Below are 19,157 nucleotides of genomic sequence, written 5' to 3'. Positions count from 1 at the left end.
CAACCAAGCCCATTTCTTTGAACACATATCCAGACAGCAACATCCAAATGCTTCAACTTCAAGCACCACAAACAACAATCCTATGTACAAATGAGAATATCTCAAACTAGTTTGACATACCCTATTGCCGCATGACACCTGCTTTTACATTAAAGTTTAAAAATAGAAAAACCTCCCAATCTTTTTCATTAAATCCAATTCAATCAAATCAAGTCCAATTCAGAGTCTCAACAAGTTGAGACATTCCTGATCCGAGCTGACAAGGCAGGGCTCTCACCTCTACACGATCCAAGCTGATTGGACTACGCATTGCACCTCCTCCAAGGCTTGATCTCATTTGCATCTTAGCCAAGAGATGCCACTTCTAAAAATTGCTTCAAATGAAGTTAAAATGTAACTAACCAAGTACAGCATGTTGATACTACACTTGATCTTAGCCAAAAGGCCGAGAGTCTTCCAATAAATTAGCACCAACCAGTACACCAGTGATAATGTACTCTTTAAATCCACACGCATGCACTTTGTTAACAGAATTCTCATTTAGCTTAAATCTAACCACGCTTACAAATGTCCAGCATAGATCAGCATGATGGTAAAGCTCATAGGAGAAAAAAAGTACTGTAGATGCTGAAAATCTGAAATGTAAATACAAGATGATGGAAACATTCATCAGGCCGGCAGCATCGAGTCAGGTCCACAATCTGCCTTAGTTCTGAAGAAAGGTCACCGACCTGTTTTCCTCTGCACAGATACTGCCAGATGGGTTGCGCATTTCCAACACTTCTACTTTCTACTGAAGCAGAAATAGCCCCTTCAGAAAAAAAATCCCCCCCCTTGTGAATCTCTCACTTCCCTTTAGCAAGAAGTTTCGGAACAATTTCCTGAGATCTGGTTTAGCACAACACTAAACATGAATGAATGTTGAGGTATAAAGAAAACACAACTTGCTGAACAAGAAGATTTTTAAAAAATCAATGTCAAAGCAATAAATTGTTAATTAAAAATGGTAAATAAGGAAAATGGCAAACTGAGGATTTCCAACACTTCCCATGTTTATCGGAGTTTATGTGAACCCTTCAAAAGCATTCAGATTCTCATTCCCCCTCAGCATCTGCCTGAGATCAGGTTTGGCATAACATTAAACGTGAATTTCAATAACAATATTTAAGCTATAAAGGAAACACAACATCAAAGCAATAAATTGTTGATTTTAAAAGAGTTAGTAAAAATAACCATTAAAACATGCCAAGCAGCAGAGCTAACTGACAGAAGCTTTTTTTGTCTTTTTGCACAGAAGCAGACCTACAGAGCTGGGGAGAGAGGGAGATATAACAAGCCCCAAATCCTGATGATCACAGGAAGGGAAGGGTAAGAAGGCTGAGCTAAGGATTGGGTTTAACTAGCACCGACCTTGCATTCACCCTGGTGACGCACACTCTGAGCTGACCTTGGCAGAATTCATATGGAAGCGGGGATCTGCCGAACAGTCTGGGCACCTGGTCCAGCGTGTGGACTGGGTTTTTGGGCAGGAGGACAAGGGAGGATGTTTGTGTGGCTCGCTCACTTCCAAACCCACCTGCACACACCCTCTCACACACACAAACCCTCTCCACGTCCCCTCGCTCCACACACATTCGTGCACACACACCACCGTATAGGCGCACACTCACTCTTCCCCTCCCCTTCCCCGTGTTCCAATCCCCTCCCCCACACTCCCTCCCCGACTATCCCTCCTTTTCCTCCCTCCTAGATGGCCTACTCCTGCTCCTATTTCTTATGTTCTTATGTTCTTATGTTCCCTGACACTCCCTCCCCCTCCCCCACACTCTTCCCCACACTCCCTCCTCCTTTCTCACACTCCCTCTCCCACCCTCCCTATCCCCATTACACTCTCCCCCTCCACCACGACTCCCTCCCCCTCCCCCATGTTCCCTCCCCCTCCCCCACAACTCCCTCCCCCTCCCCCACTATCCCTCCCTCTCCTCCCTCCGCCTCCCTGACACTCCCTCCCCCTCCCCCACACTCTTCCCCACACTCCCTCCTCCTTTCTCACACTCCCTCTCCCACCCTCCCTATCCCCATTACACTCTCCCCCTCCACCACGACTCCCTCCCCCTCCCCCATGTTCCCTCCCCCTCCCCCACAACTCCCTCCCCCTCCCCCACTATCCCTCCCTCTCCTCCCTCCGCCTCCCTGACACTCCCTCCCCCTCCCCCACACTTCCTCTCCAACCTCCTACACACACACTCACACCCTATTACGGATGGGCAATAAATGCTGGCCACACCCCATGAATGAATAAAAACAAAAGCAATGATCTTTTCACCCACCAACGCTCTTTGCAGCTTTCTACTGGAAAAATCCCCGAACTTCTCTCTCTCTCTCTCTCTCTCTGCCTCCACTTCCTCCCTAATATCCCAGTGAACCTACAATGCCCAATTTGCTTTTAATTTGATATTCTCTCTTTGTGAGGGTGTGCTCACATTCTGTACGACTGCTGCCCCGCTCTGCCACCTTGACTCCTGTAGCCCCTTTGGTGGGAATGGTGAGCGGGCAGTCACAGTTCGAAAACATCACAAAGAAGGCATTCTCGCGTCAGAATAAAGAGCTCGGTAGACTCAGGCTCTTCCTCCGGCAACAGAACTTTGCTGTTTACATGCACTTAACATTCTCAGCGGCCTGGTCCTTTAAACCGACCTGGTTATGGCAGCCAATGTCACAGAAAGGTTGCGCGGATTACTTAGCTTTGGCTCCACAGCCCTCGCTGCACTTCATGGATTACACCTGGCCTGAGGCAGAGGGTTGGGTGGGATAGGGAGCAGCTGGATTTAAGAGTAAGAAATCACAACTGGAGCAGAAATCCGACTCATTTGCCATTCCACCAGAAGTTAGAATTATAGAATCCCTACAGTGCAGAAGGAGGCCATTTGGCCCATCAAAGTCTGCACCGATCACAATCCCACCCAGGCCCTCTCCCCTGTAACCCCGTGCATTTACCCTAACTAGTCCCCCTGACACTAAGAGGCAATTTAGCACGGCCAATCAACCTAACCCACACATCTTTGGACTGTTGGAGGAAACCGGAGCACACTGAGGAAACCCTTGCAGGCACGGGGAGAATGTGCAATCTCTACACAGACAGTGACCCAAGCCAGGAATCGAACCAGGGGCCCTGGCGCTGAGAGACAGCAGTGCTAACCATTGTGCCACTGTGCTGCCCAAGTTAAGGCCCAGTGACTTTCGGTTATCTTTCCCCACATTATTCATCATGGCTGGAGTTGGACAGTTCCAAACATCAATTCAGCAGTGGGTACGAGTTTTAAGATGGATACATTTGTATGGGTAAACATTATAAATAAGATATAGCTTTAGGTGGGTTTAATGTTTCTGAGCCTAGAACGACATATAATTAGATTCATGCAGGAATCTAATTATATGTGACTCTGTTCATCCAAGTTTTATACAAAAAAAAGTTACGGTATTTTGAGCCAGGATTCGATTCTGGGATCTTCCTGTCCAGTTATAACATCAACTGGGATCATAACATCCTGTACAAAGTATTGTTGTTTATGTTTGAAAAGCTAGAACAAAAACACACCTAGAAACAGCACTGCCTGTTCCAAAAATTCAAGCTAATCTGTTCTTATTAATCAGTCAATAGTACAGATAAAATATTCTTTAGTCACATTTGCCGCAAGTTACTGAAACTAAATACTGTAGTGGTTTCACAAAAAAAAAATCAATTATGATTATTTTGAATATACACCAACAAACTGTAGATTGGCCAAAGAAATGCAAGTTTAGTTTTGATTACAGATGCGTACAATATTCCAAATTCCAATCCTCTTTCTGCACCCAGCAATGCACTAAGACATGTCCACTATCTACAAGACACAAGTCAGGAGTGCGATGGAATACTCTCCAAGTGCCTGGATGAGTGCAACTCGATTTACCTTCATGAAGCCCGACACCATCCAGGACAAAGCAGCCTGCTTCACTGGCGCACCATCCATCACCTGAAATTTTCACCCCCCTTCGCCATCGATGCACCTTGGCAGCAGTGTACACCATCTACATGATGCACTGTGACAACTCATCCGGGCTCCTTACAGCACTTTCCAGAATCATTACCTTCACCATCTAGATTTATAAGGACAAGGACTGCAGATGGGTGGCACAATGGTTATCACTGCTGTCTCACAGCACCAGTGACCCGGATTCAATTCACAGCTTGGGTCACTGTCGATGTGGAATTTGCATGTTCTCCCCGTGTCTGTGTGGGTTTTCTCCGGCTTCCTCCCACAGTCCAAAGACGTGTAGGTTAGGTGGATTGGCCATGCTAAATTGCCCTTAACGTCAGGGGGACTAGCTAGGGTAAAAGCATGGGGTTATGGTGATGGGGCCTGGGTGGGATTGTGGTGGGCATAGACTCAATGGGCCAAATGGTCTCCTTCTGCGCTGAAGGATTCTATGATTCTATGAGATGCTTGGGAACATCACGCGTCTGCAAGTTCCCCTCCACGTCACTCACCATCCTGACTCGGAAAGATATTGCCATTCCTTCGTTATCACCAGATCAAAATCCTGGAACTCTCTTCCTAACAGCATTGCGGGTGTACCTACACAATATGGACTACAGCAATTCAAGAAGGTGGTTCATCAACCCCTCTTCAAGGACAATAGCCAGCATTGCCCAGATACATTAAAGAAATAAATAAGAAAAATTGTCTCAGACTCTTAATTTTTTAAAAATTATCATTCTGCGGTTATGATCTGATATTCTAATTTGCACAAATAAGAAAGAATTAAATACAAGAGTCAAGCTTGCAAATGATCAGGATATGGAAAATATTTTTTTCACTTTGATGGTAAGTTGACAAAACAAATGGTAGTCATAGTAAATGCAGATGTTTAATCCATAACATATGGATCTAATTTTTTCATTCATTTGTGGGGCAAGGGCGTTGCTGGCTGGCCAACATTTATTGCCCATCCCTAATTACCTGAGGGCAGTTTACAATCAATGCACATTGCTGTAGCTCTGGAGTCACATGTAGGCCAGACCAGGTTAGGATGGCAGATTTCCTTCCCTAAAGGACATTAGTGAACCAGATGGGTTTTTCCAACAATCGACAATGGTTTCATGGTCATCAGTAAATTCTTAATTCCCGCTGTGGCGGGATTCGAACCCGGTCCCTAGAACATTAGCTGAGTTTCTGGATTAATAGTCTGGTGATATTATCACTAGGGCATCGGCTCCCTAAAAATGTGCTCTAGAAAAACTAGAAGTAATAAATATCTCCAAAGCTTTTGTACAAAGTGGGAGTCAATTTGCATCCTTGGATTCTTTAGATATTAAATGAAGAAGTTAATGATGCTTGTGATAGTTTTCAGGTTTTTTAATGAATGCTGAAATAATGCCCAAGGACTGGAGAACAGAAAATAGCAGTTTTACTTATAGTTAAAACAAAATGCTCCATTAGCCTAATAATGACAGATCGGTTGGTCTTAATTAATTGCAGTCATTCTGCAGTTTACTAGGAAAGGAATATCTAAAGAGGGTAGGAGCAGACTTGGGACAGGGTAGATACAATAATTGTTTCAACAGACATAGTTTATTTGTTCCGAGTAGGAAAGTTAAAAATCATGGAATATATGACAGACTGATTTGTTGGATTGAAGATTGTCTAAGCAACAGAAAACACAGAATGGAGATAAATGGCAAACAAAACCTAGGAAAAAGTTATCAGTAACTGCTTCCACTTGATTCTGGCCAAACAGTCCTGTTCTTCATTAAATTTGTTAATAATAGAAACTAGCTTATTTGAAACTGGTGTGGACAGAATGGAAAGAACACGGATTATTTTGAGGCATTGGGCTGAATGAGGCAGATGATTTTTAAATGCAGAGAAACTGTGGTAAGTTCAGCAGAAATTCCAGACAGAGTATGTAAACAGGATTTCCATCAATCTTCTACCGAGGTTACAGCAGCCGACTGGGGGACCCCCTGAGACCAATCCACCGCTCCCCCCCCCCCAACAACAAAATCTTTGACACCAGTTAACAACAATGGACTATAAACAAATAAATACATAATCACCTTGCCTGCTTTTAACCAGAATTAATACTGGTCTCTCTGAATGGTTCACTGTACTTATCCCATGAGAAGTCAAGTCATTTGATCAACAAGTTCTGAGAATCACTCTCTGACGTGCTGAGGTTCACTGGCCCAGGATTTAGGATCCTTTGATTTATGATCATCCCTTTTTTTACTCCAGCTGGAATAAAGAATCTGCTGGAATTTTATCAGAGTCGGGGCAGGCAAGGCTTGTTGGCCTCAGGTGGGATCTTATGAGCCCTGGGCAGGTGAGGCAGTAAAATTCCGGAGCACACAATGGGCACAAAAGCGGGTGCAGAATGCGCCTCCGCCACACTCAGCTCCAGATAACAGGCAGCCAGGATGAAATGGGTGCCAGGAAAGGCTCAACGCCGCCCAGGACAGTAGGAAGAGGGCAGATGCCAAGTAAGGGGAGGGTGCAGGCCGGTGCTTCGCAATGGGCTCCCTCGAGGGATTGGCTGCTACAGAGTTGTTCCAGGGAGCTGCAGACCTGCACTAAATAAATTGTAATGGAAAAACAGTGCAAACAGTGTCCAGGCAGCATAATCAAGCACAAAGCACAGTCACCAGACATCCTTTTTAATTTTATTCCAGCCCTGACATTCAATCCTGCTCTGGATCGAATTTGCAGCTAAAACATAAAGGCTGCCCTGGCCAACTGTAAATGCAGATGAGCCATGTAGGTTGAGAGAGCTCGGTCTTTTCTCCCCGGAGAGACGAAGGGTGAGAGGTGACCTGATAGAGGTTTATAAGATGTTGAGAGGTATAGATCGGGTGGATTCTCAGAGGCTTTTTCCCAGGGCTGAAACGGTCACTACGAGAAGGCACAGGTTTAAGGTGCTGGGGAGTAGGTACGGAGGAGGTGTCAGGGGTAAGTTTTTCACTCAGAGGGTGGTGAGTGAGTGGAATCGGCTGCCGTCGGTGGTGGTGGAGACGAACTTGTTGGGATCTTTTAAGAGACTTCTGGATGAGTACATGGGATTTAATGGGATTGAGGGTTATAGGTAGGCCTGGTAGGTAGGGATATGATCAGCGCAACTTGTGGGCTGAAGGGCCTGTTTGTGCTGTAGTTTTCTGTGTTCTATGCAAAATTGCTTTCAATTGGCCCCTTAATGGGATAAATTGCCTGTTTGATTGACGGCGGGTGCGCTTCTGACTCCTACACTTGCCCGCTAATCAAAATATCACGTGAGGAACCAAGGATGCACACCCAACATTTCCTCGTGCAATTTCACCCGCTTCCGGATCATCCACACACTCACATGATTCTGGCCAGAGTAGATCTGTACGCTCATGTGAGGGATAAGGTCCAGCAAAATTAGGCTTAGCTCTGATGCTTCTGGGATTCAATAGCCTGACACTTAAAGGCCTGATTTTAATTCTAAGGAAAGGGGGTTTGAGTGAGCTAAATCAGGCCCTTTCACTCTGCGTACATGGGAAATGGCAACTTGCCTTGAGTTACCAGAAAACAGCTGGCACCTTGAAGCCAGCATTGGATCAGATTTGGGCACAGGTCAATTTTCTACAAACGGTTGGAATGCACGATATTAATCAGAGTTGGACTGGTCAACTGAATTAACTTTGATCGTCCAAAGTGGTCAGAAAATAAATTTCTATTTCTCATTCCGCCCACTGCACTCCCTCCCGATCAAATTGGCTAGGGGTTTTTAAATCTAATCTTTCACCTCCCCTAGGAGGTTACATGGTTTGTGGATAATGAGGCATGGATAGATTGCAATCTCCCAATATCTAACTCCATTTCCAAAAAAAGTGCAAAATTACAAGGTAAACAAACAAATGGTTGGTTGGTAATGCCAATACCTCCAATGTAAAATAAACAGGATGTGTAAAAATAACACTGCCTTTCTTTAGCATCTGGTTTAAAACCATTTTGGAAATGATTCATAGAAATCATAGAAACCCTACAGTACAGAAAGAGGCCATTTGGCCCATCGAGTCTGCACTGACCACAATCTCACCCAGGCCCTACCCCCATATCGCTACATATTTACACACTAATCCCTCTAACTTACACCTCTCAGGATTCTAAGGACAATTTTTTAGCATGGCCAGTCAATCTAATCTGCAATCTTTGGACTGTGGGAGGAAACCGGAGCACCCGGAGGCAACCCACGCTGACACGAGGAGAATGTGCAAACTCCACACAGACAGTGACCCAAGCTGGGAATTGAACCCAGGTCCCTGGAGCTGTGAAGCAGCAGTGCTAACCACTGTGCTACTGTGCCGCCCCAATTCACTGGACTGTACACGTACGGAACTCAAGAATATAACCAAAAGCCATTATTTATTTCTTTGTACCCTCCACCCGCTCAGCACTGCATAGTTAAGTTCTCTCAGTTGTCTCAGCATATGAAGGCAATATGCTGCAGGTACTGGGATCGGAAACAAAAACAGAAAATGCTGGAAAACCTCAGCAGATCTGACAGCATCTGTGGGGAGAGAATAGAACCAACGTTGAGTCTGGATGACCCTTCTTCAAAATTTAAGAACAAAGAAAATCAGAGAAGATTTATACTATGAGGGTGGGAGGGGTTGCTGCTATAATTGGAAAAAGGAAATGTAAATAAGAACATAAGAACCTAAGAAATAGGAGCAGGAGTAGGCCATCCAGCCCTTTGAGCCTGCCCCGCCATTCAATAAGATCATGGCTGATCTGTCGTGTCTCAGTTCCACATTCCCGCCCTCTCCCCATAACCCTTAATCCCCTCTCTTATCAAAAACCCATCAACCCGCATCTTAAAAATATTTAGCGAGGCAGCCTCCACCACTTCAACGGGCAGAGAATTCCAGAGATTCACCACCCTTTGAGTGAAGAAGTTCTTCCTCAACTCCGTTCTAAACCGCCCCCCTTTATCTTGAGGCTGTGCCCCCTAGTCCTACTGTGGAGAAAGCGCTAAAAGTGTCCCTAAAATGATCAGAATGGTGGAACAGAGGCACAGATTGTTAAGAATGTGACAATTGCCCTGAAGGAGCTGAGGGGGTTGGGATATGATGGAGTGCGAGAATGGAGAAGTGGAAAAATGGAAGTGAGAATGAAGGTTGATTAAGGGTGAGAACACATGCCCTGAAGCTTGTTGACCTCAATGTTCGGTCCAGAGGGCTGTAAAGTACCCAATTGGAAGATGAGGTGCTGTTCCTTTAGTTTGCACTGGGATTCATTAGAACATTACAAAAGGCCAAGGACAGGCATGTGGGCAGGACAGCAGGGTGATGTGTTGAAGTGTTAAACGACAGGAAGTTCTGGGCCCTGCTCACGGACGGAGCGAAGGTGCTCTGCAAAGCAGTCACCCAGTCTGTGTTTGATCTCTCCGATGTAGAGAAGATCGCACTGGGAGCAGTGAATGCAATGGTTGTTTAGAAGAGGGCTGGAGTCGCAGCGGGCGGATGAGGTAATGAGAGCAGATTTCCTTCCTTTATAGAACATTAGTGAAGCAACGTGTGAACCAGTAATGGACTAATTCAGGGTTTTCCAAACTTTTCCAGCCGTGGAACCCTTCTGACCTCCTAAATGCAGTGACAGAACCCCTGAGAAACAGCCTTATTATGTTGAGGAGTTAAACCACAAAAAATTGATTGTTTTTGCAAAACAGGGACAAGCAAACAAAAAACTCATTTATAGAAGTCTTTTCTATTTCTTATCTGCATACATTTATCATCATTAAAAAATTTCTTATTCAACAAATCATTGGGGGCAACCTTACTAGCTTGTCATTCCAGTTGACTGAGCAAGAGATGAAAAATTGGATTTGCGCCTGCTTACCAGCCCTGTTCTGCCGGCTAAATTGGCTTTGCGTCCTTAAGCTGGTTTCAATATTTATAAGTTTATTTAAATCTCATTAGTGAGCCCTCAATGCAATCGATTGGGCTCACTTGCCTTAGTGGCCTCACCAGTGAAGGTCCTCACCAGAAAGGATGTATGGTCCCCACCAATGGGGTCCTGACATAATGGCCTCATTGATGGATACAGTAAGAAGTCTCACAACACCGGGTTAAAATCCAACAGGTTTATTTGGCAGCACTAACTTTCGGAGTCTCAAGCTCCTTCATCAGGTGAGTGAGGACTTGTGAGACTTCTTGCTGTGCTTAACCCTAGGCCAACATCGGCATCTCCACATCATGACACTGCAAACTGCTGGCTCCTGTGTCATGATGTGGAGATGCCGACGTTGGACTGGGGTTAAGCACAGCAAGAAGTCTCACAAGTCCTCATTCACCTGATGAAGGAGCTTGAGACTCTGAAAACTAGTGCTGCCAAATAAACCGTTGGATTTTAACCTGGTGTTGTGAGACTTCTCACTGTGCTTACCCCAGTCTAATGCCAGCATCTCCACATCATGGCTCACTGATAGGACCAGAAGCCATTGAAGCTCCTTGGGTGGTTGGGAGTAGGACCGGGAAGTGCCCTTCAGGAGCCTTAAGAGGTTGGGGCCTGAAGGGATGGAGCCTAAAGAAAACAGGCCCATGACAGGAAGGCAGCAGGAGTACTCTGCATCAGGGGTGATCAGGGTGAGGGTTAGGGATCAGCCAGTACAATGTCAGGGGCGGGAGGGCGACTGAGTGGGTAACTCAGCAGCCGGCTTCCCAGCGTGAATAGGTTCCACCCACTCCCCCTGCTGGCGAGAAGCACATTTTGTCTCTTTCTATTGCCCGGCTTTTTTTTCTCCAAGTGTCACATGATTGTATCTGAGAGATCACCCAAAAATGGGTGTGATTCTCTCCAGTTTTCATGCTTGTTCAGCACTTAGAATTTTTTTGATAAGATCTTCCCCAAAGTCTTATCTTCGTTTTGTAACTTTTGATGGGAGGAACAATGTTATTTCCTTCACGTAATTTGTTTAATATTAGGGGTGTTACTGGAAAGCTGTTTTCTACACATTGACACACACACACACACACAAACACCCACACACAAGCGCTCTCATCTTCTTCCCACCATCCCCTCAATGTCATGCATGTTTTAGCAAAAACAGCATTTAATGAAATTAGAGGAGGCTTAAGTTCTAGTTCGAAAACCCAATTGTCTCAAGCGATTACTACACCGTTTTTACACCACTCACAACAACCTGCAAAATATATGGAGCAAAATGAGTACCTTTATTGCAACAGTATTTCTTTTAAATCCCTGCATGTGTCATTCCAATCTTCCTCTACTATGCTTCCCATGCCTTATCCACCCCCATCATTTTATTCCTTCCATATTATCCCCAGCCCATCCCATCTTCCTGTGCCATCCCAATCCCCCACCATCTCTCCTCAATGCCAACCCCCTTCCCATACCATTTCTTCATACCTTGATCAATCCTCCCATGCTACAACATCCCTCCCATGCCATCACCTCCCTCCCAGGCCATTCGCCAACTCTCCCGACCTCTTTCCCCAATCCCTCCAGCCAGGATAACTTTGTTGTTGGGCTCCCCTCAACATCTGCTGTTTTGTTCTCCACCAGCCCTGCCACTGCGAGCACCAACTGTTGGCAGCTACATTCACATCACGTGCTTCTGTCCTCTACATGGCCGATGTGCCTCCGGCTATCAAAACAACCCATGGGGCACACGGAAAAGTGCAGACTGGCATAAACTGTGCATTATTATCATAGATTATTGAGTGACAGAGCCAAGAAATTACTGTTTGCAATATTAGTGGACAAATGTTTAAAAAATGTTGAAGTAGGAATCAGAAAAACATCATACAAATCAGGAGCAGAAGAAAAATCTTGTATTTAATGCATATCTACTTGTAAAATTGCTTTCCCCTCACAAAATCCAAAACATAGGTTGAGCATGCATCCATATTCCAAGCAGAACAATGAAGATAATATTTTCTCGGCTTAACTGCGGCTAAACACCGATCACTTTTGGCTACTGAATTGCAGACAGCAGAAGCTCAAACCACAACCAAATTTATGATGTACAGAGCTTCAATTGCAATAAGATTAGCTGCCTTTGATTGAGGATTTTTGTATATTTATTCCTTTCGCTTCCAATTAAATAAATCATGGAATCATAGAATCCCTACAGTGCAGAAGGAGGCAATTCAGCCCACTGAACCTGCACCTACAACAATCCAACAATATATCCCCGTAACCCCATGTAATTACCGTGCTAATCCCCCGACACTAAGGGCCAATTTAGTATGGCCAATCCATCCAACCTGCACATCTCTGGACTGTGGGAGGAAACCGGAGCACCAGGAGGAAACCTACACAGACACAGGGAGGATGTGCAAACTCCACACAGACAGTCACCCAAGGCCAGAATTGAATCTGGGTCCCTGGCACTGTAAGGCAGCAATGCTAATGACTGTACCAATATGCCACCCATTTCCAGACTCTTCCCCACTTTCAATTTTGACTTGTGTTGAATACCAGCTCCCACTCTCAGGCTGCATGATAGACAATACATCCAATATTACTCTACTTCAGGTGTAGATCTGGCTTTATCTTTCAACTTCCATGGAGTTATATACTATATAAGAACCAGAGTTGACATAATCTCTTGGTTATTTTTCCAAACAGGAACCAGTCTTGTCTGTTGTCTCTGCCTTTACTCAATTTACAGAAATAATTAAAAGCAAAGAACCTCACAAACTTTAACCCATCTCCATGGCAATGTGACTCATATGGGCTGTTCCCTGGTATAAACACTTTTAGCAACTTTTTAATTCCAAAGCTTTCCTTTAATCCAGGAAACGACATGAATAACATATTTTACTGGAATAGTTACAAACGTCATGGCTTGGTTCTTTAGCCAACTTATCTCGCCTGCCATTTTATGCAAGGATATTTTGGCCTTGGAGGGAGTGCAGAGGAGGTTTACTAGGCTGATGCCGGAGTTGAGGGGGTTGAGCTATGAGGAGAGGCTGAATAAATTAGGCTTGTACTCGTTAGAGTTTAGAAGAATGAGGGGAGATCTCATTGAGACGTATAAGATGATGAATGGGATGGATAGGATAGAGGTGGAGAGACTCCTCCCGCTCAGAAAGGATAGTAGGACTAGGGGGCACAGCCTCAAGATAAAGGGGGGGCGGTTTAGAACGGAGTTGAGGAGGAACTTCTTTACTCAAAGGGTGGTGAATCTCTGGAATTCTCTGCCCGTTGAAGTGGTGGAGGCTGCCTCGCTAAATATTTTTAAGACGCGGGTTGATGGGTTTTTGATAAGAGAGGGGATTAAGGGTTATGGGGAGAGGGCGGGAATGTGGAGCTGAGCCAAGACAGATCAGCCATGATCTTATTGAATGGCGGGGCAGGCTCGAAGGGCTGGTTGGCCTACTCCTGCTCCGAGTTCTTATGTTCTTATGTTATGTTCTTATGATCTGACTTTTCTAGCTCTTGACCCCATGTTTTTAAGAAGTTATGTTGCCTTCAATGTAACAAACTCCAAGCTTGTTGGAATTGCATTCACGTCAGGGTTGCTGACTATCCCAATCAGATGCCTCCCCACTCTCCACAGTCAAAACTTTAATTCCTAAAACTAAAGGCAGTATTCGAAAACACGCAAGCTGGACATTCACCAGAGTCGATTTACAATATTTACAAATGACATGCTTCCTGTGTGTTGAATTACATACTTGGAGATAACCGGACAACCTTTTTTTAACCACCAGTGTATAGTCTCTGAATATGGGACTCTGCACTTGCAGAATACCTTGCAGATGTGGAGCTGAGCTCAAAATCTGAAAAGAAAAAATTGCTCCTGTATATAAATCAGCAATTGTCATTAAGTAAAAACTATTCATAAGCAATTTTAAAAGGGGCACTTAATTATTTCATAGATCATATAAACCCCACAGTGCAACGACACCAATCCCACCCAGGTACCTACAGTGCAGAAAGAGACCATTCAGCTCATCAAGTCTGCACCCACAACAATCCAACCCAGGTCCTATGTATCCCTGTAACCCCACTGACACTAAGGGGCAATTTAGCATGGCCAATCCATCTAACACGCAAACCAGCCTCCCATCCATTGACTCTGCCTACACTTCCCACTGCCTCAGCAAAGCAACCAGCCTAATTAAGGACCCCCACGCACCCCAGACATTCTACATAAGAACATAAGAAATAGGAGCAGGAGTAGGCCATCTAGCCCTTCGAGCCTGCCCCGCCATTCAATAAGATCATGGCTGATCTGTTGTGGCTCAGTTCCACTTTCCCGCCCTCTCCGCATAACCCTTAATCCCCTCTCTTATCAAGAACCCATCAACCCGCTTCTTAAAAATATTTAGCGAGGCAGCCTCCACCACTTCAACGGGCAGAGAATTCCAGAGATTCACCACCCTTTGAGTGAAGAAGTTCCTCCTCAACTCCGTAAACCGCCTCCCCTTTATCTTGAGGCTGTGCCCCCTAGTCCTACTGTCTTTTTTGAGCGGGAAGAGTCTCTCCACCTCTATCCTATCCATCCCATTCATCATCTTATACGTCTCAATGAGATCTCCCCTCATTCTTCTAAACTCTAACGAGTACAAGCCTAGTTTATTCAGCCTCTCCTCATAGCTCAATCCCCTCAACTCCGGTATCAGCCTAGTAAACCTCCTCTGCACTCCCTCCAGGGCCAAAATATCCTTGCGCAGGTGCGGCGCCCAAAACTGCACACAGTACTCCAGCTGCGGCCTCACCAATGCCCTATACAGCTGCAGCAAGACCTCCCTACTTTTATATTCAATCCCCCTCGCTATGAAGGCCAGCATCCCATTTGCCTTCCTGACCACCTGCTGCACCTGCAAGCTGGGTTTTTGCGACTCATGCACAAGGACCCCGAGGTCCCTCTGCACCGTCGCCTGCTGCAGTTTTTCGCCACGTAAGTAATAGTCCTTCCTACCATTCTTCCTACCAAAGTGGACCACCTCACACTTGCCAACATTAAATTCCATTTGCCATTTCCTGGCCCATTCGCCCAGCCTATCTAGATCCTTCTGCAGACTCTCCACACCCTCCGCACAATTTGCCTTTCCCCCAATCTTGGTGTCATCAGCACACTCTCTCTCACACACACACTCTCTCTCACACACACGCTCTCACACACTCTCTCTCTCACACACTCTCTCTCTTCCACCTTCTTCCATCGGGAAAAAGAATCAAAAGTCTGAGGTCGCCTAAGAACAGCTTCTTCCTTGCTGTCATCCAGACTTTTGAATGGACCCACCCCGCATTAAGTTGATCTTTCTCTATATTCTCGCTATGACTGCAACACCACATTCTGCAGTCTCTCCTTTCCTTCTGTATGAACGGTATGCTTTGTGTAGCGCGCAAGAAAATGCTTTTCACTGTATACAAATACGTGTGGCAATAATAATTTAAATCTAAATCAAATCAAATCAAAGCCTGCACACCTTTGAAGTAGGCAATTTATAAAGAGGACACTTTTTTGCCCTTTAAGAAGAGCTAACACATGGCAAAATAGAAACATTGTAACAAGCTTCCATCCGTTTCTAACATATTTATTCCTAACAACGCGCACTTCACTCAGGCACTCACCAGTCACAGATGTCCCAATGTTGTAGAGGTGTGTAATTGAGCGGTATTTTACGTTGATTTCGTGCAGAAATTCTTTCACATTTTTGGTGCTGTGGTGTTTAAATTCCAGTGAGGTCGTCCTGTCAGGAAGGAATGCCCAAATCAACAGAAACTGTAGGCTGCGGAACATCTTTCAGTAGGATTCCTGAAAGGGCAGAAACACAAGTTGCAGTGTGTGTGTGTGTGACCCGCTGTAATTTCTTGTAATTTCGCTGAAGTTTTCATTCTGAAAACGAGGACTGAATAGATCTGCACAATTTTCTTTAAAAACAGGCTGATTGGGGTGGGTGGGAATTCCTTACCTAACTATCCTTCTGCACAGTCTCCAGCAAACACCATCTCACGTTACTGATGGGCTTTTTATATGTTCCAAAAAACCAGCCTGTGCTTGCTGGGGTCCACCCACCAGCAACCCTACCCGTTTGATGGACAGCGGAAGCAGCCACAGAGAAGGTTTCAGAAGGTTATAGAAGAAACTCCAACGCTAATCAGCACACACGAGTCTCTCTCTCTCCCTCTCTTCCCCTGCATCCCACCCTGCCACCCCCCCACCAAACCGGCATACAAACCGCCTTTGTTCAAGAGATAGCACGTCAGCCCCCTGGGGCTGCAGTTGGGGCAGTATCACTGATAAGGTGTAGGCTTAAGTCTGCAGAACTTGTCGCCTTGTAGTATCAAACAGTGGGGAGAGATCACCTCCTGAATCACAAATTCCAAATCTGGCGTTTGGGTTCAAATGCAAAAAAAAACTTTTCAGGTACTCGACTTCATATCAGCAAGTTTTTCCACGTTAAAGTTTTTAAACCTCTGATTTATGTATTGAGCTGAAAAGAACTCTTCAATCTCGCCCCTTGTCATCTTTGTCTCTAAAACAACTCCCTGAACGACATGAAACTTGGAAAGCAAAAGGGGAGAGTATAGAGAACAGCAAAAGGCAATCTAGGCTAGTGAGTGGGCTGCATGAGTGGCCCGCCTTCATCCATATGGATGGCACAGTGGCACGGTGGTTAGCACTGCTGCCTCACAGCACCAGGACCCCCGGTTCCATTCCCAGCTTGGGTCACTGTCTGTGCTGAGTTTGCACATTCTCCTCATGTCTATGTGGGTTTGTTCCAGGTTTCCTCTCACAGTCCAAAGATATGCAAGTTAGGTGAGGTTGACCATGCCACATTGTCCTTTGGTGTCAGGGGGACTAGCTAGGATAAATGCATGGATTTATGGGGATAGGGCTAGGGTGGGATTGCCGTCGGTGCAGACTCAATGTGGCAAATGGCCTCCTTCTGCGCTGTAGGATTCTATGATATCAGTGGTCCACAAGATTGAAATTGGGCTTGTTCATTTACCATGATCCCATAAATAAAATTAGTTACATTTTTGGCAGGGATTTGATTTGATTTATTATTGTTACATATTGGTACACAGTGAAAACTATTGTTTCTTGCATGCTATACAGGCAAAGCATACCGTTCATAGAGAAGGAAAGGAGAGAGTGCAGAATGCAGTGTTACAGTCATGGCCAGTGTGTAGAGAAGGGTCAATTTAATGCAAGAAATGTCCATTCAAAATTTTGATGGCAGCAGGGAAGAAGTTGTTTTTGAGTTAGTTGGTACATGCCCCCAGACCTTTGTATATTTTTCCTGACAGGAGAAGATGGAAGTGAGTATGTCTGGGGTGCGGGGAGTCCTTGATTATGCTGGCTGCTATTCTGAAGCAGCAGGAAGTATAATCAGTGTCAGTGAACGGTAGGCTGTTTTGTATGATGGACTGGGCTTCGTTCACGACCCTTTCTAGTTTCTTGCGGTCTTGGACAGAGCAGGAGTCATACCAAGCTGTGATACAACCAGAAGGAATACTTTCTATGGTGCATTCATAAAGGTTGTTGAGGATCGTAGCGGACATGCCAACTTTCCTTAGTCTTCTGAGAAAGAAGGAGCATTAGTGTGCTTTCTGAACTATAATGTTGGCGTTTGATTTGATTTATTATTGTCACATGCATTGGGATACAGTGAAAAGTATTGTTTCTTGCATGCTATACAGACAAGGCATACCATTCATAGAGAAGAAAAGGAGAGAATGCAGAATGTGGTGTTATAGTCATAGCTAGGGTGTAGAGAAAGATCAACTTAGTGCAAGCTAAGTCTATTCAAAAATCTGACAGCAACAGGGAAGAAACTGTTCTTAAGTCAGTTAATATGTGACTTCAGACTTTTGTATCTTTTTCCCGACAGAAGAAGATGGCAGAGAGAGTGTCCGGGTGCGTGGGATCCTTGGTTATGCTGGCTGCTTTTCCAAGGCAGTGGGAAGTGTAGACAGAGTCAATGGATGGGAAGCTGGTTTGAGTGATGGACTGGGCTTCGTTCATGACCCTTTGTAGTTTCTTGCGGTCTTGGGCAGAGCAGAAGCCATACCAAGTGGTGATACAACCAGAAAAAATGCTTTCTATGGTGCATCTGTAAAAGTTGGTGAGAGTCGTAGTGGAGAAGTCAAATTTCCGTAGTTTTCTGAGAAAATAGAAGCATTGGTGGGCTTTCTTAACTATGGTGTTGGCATGGGAGGACCAGGACAGATTGTTGGTGATCTGACCACCTGAAAACTTGAAGCTCTCAACCATTTCTACTTCATCTCCATTGATGTAGACAGTGGCATGTCCTCCTCCGTTATGCTTCCTGAGGTCGATGATTATCTCCTTCGTTTTGTTGACATTGAGAGAGATTATTGTTTCTCAGTAGCTGTGGCACAATGGAGGTATCACTGGACTAGCAATCCAGACACTGAGGGTAATGTTCTGGGGACCTGGGTTCGAATCCCACCACAACAGAAGTTTGAATTCAGTAAGAATCTGGAATTAAAAGTCTAATGATGACCGTGAAACCACTGTCAATTGTCAGGAAAACACAGCTGGTTCATTTACGTCCTTTAGGGAAGGAAATCTGCCGCCCTTACTTGGTCTGACCTACATGTGACTCCAGACCCGCAGCAATGTGGTTGACTGGCAAAAGCCCTCTGAAAGGCAGTTTGGAGTGGGCAAAAAGTGCTGGCCCAGCCAGCGCTGGCCAAATCCTGTAAAAATGAATTTAAAAAATACATGCTGAGTATTTCATATTTTATAGAAAAGGCTTAATCATTGATATATTAATGGAGCTATCAACTTCAAATGATAAAAACAAAATAGATGATTATACTTTGGATGGAAAGGGAGCACACAGCTTTCACAGCCAATGTCGCGTGGAATCAGCATGCACTTCAGTTCACTTGCCCTTGCTTTACATGCATATCACTTCTGTTATATTTGGACAGAAAAAACTACACTGATGGAAATCAACAGAATTTGACAACCCTGCCAGTGGACAACGGTCAAAAAAATGCCTTGTAAGTCACACTCAGAACCTAGATGGGCCACATGTGGTCCCCAGGCTGCAGGTTGCCCACCACAGGTCTAGTGGCATGTTGGCTGGTCACAAATTAAACTCAAAATTAAGTTGCTTCCAACTTGAAGAGAGAAATGTA

The 19,157-nt window shown here is 45.0% G+C and overlaps 1 protein-coding gene across 1 annotated transcript in view; it reads right to left on the bottom strand.

The window, feature by feature from the left end:
* Positions 1-15,998, bottom strand: part of LOC145344233 (carboxypeptidase M-like) — a 57,097-nt gene extending 41,099 nt beyond the window's left edge. Inside the window, exons 1-2 of the mRNA XM_080191233.1 lie at positions 15,953-15,998; positions 15,612-15,795 (exon numbers count right to left, since the gene is read on the bottom strand). Of these exons, the coding sequence (XP_080047359.1) occupies positions 15,612-15,780 (169 nt within the window). The 5' untranslated portion in view covers positions 15,781-15,795; positions 15,953-15,998. The remainder of the gene's footprint in view (positions 1-15,611; positions 15,796-15,952) is intronic.
* Positions 15,999-19,157: the final 3,159 nt, after the last annotated feature.

This window comes from Carcharhinus amblyrhynchos, chromosome 6, assembly GCF_965287045.1.
Source record: "Carcharhinus amblyrhynchos chromosome 6, sCarAmb.v2.hapA, whole genome shotgun sequence".
Classification (NCBI taxonomy): domain Eukaryota; kingdom Metazoa; phylum Chordata; class Chondrichthyes; order Carcharhiniformes; family Carcharhinidae; genus Carcharhinus; species Carcharhinus amblyrhynchos.
This window is presented reverse-complemented; position numbering and strand designations above follow the sequence as displayed.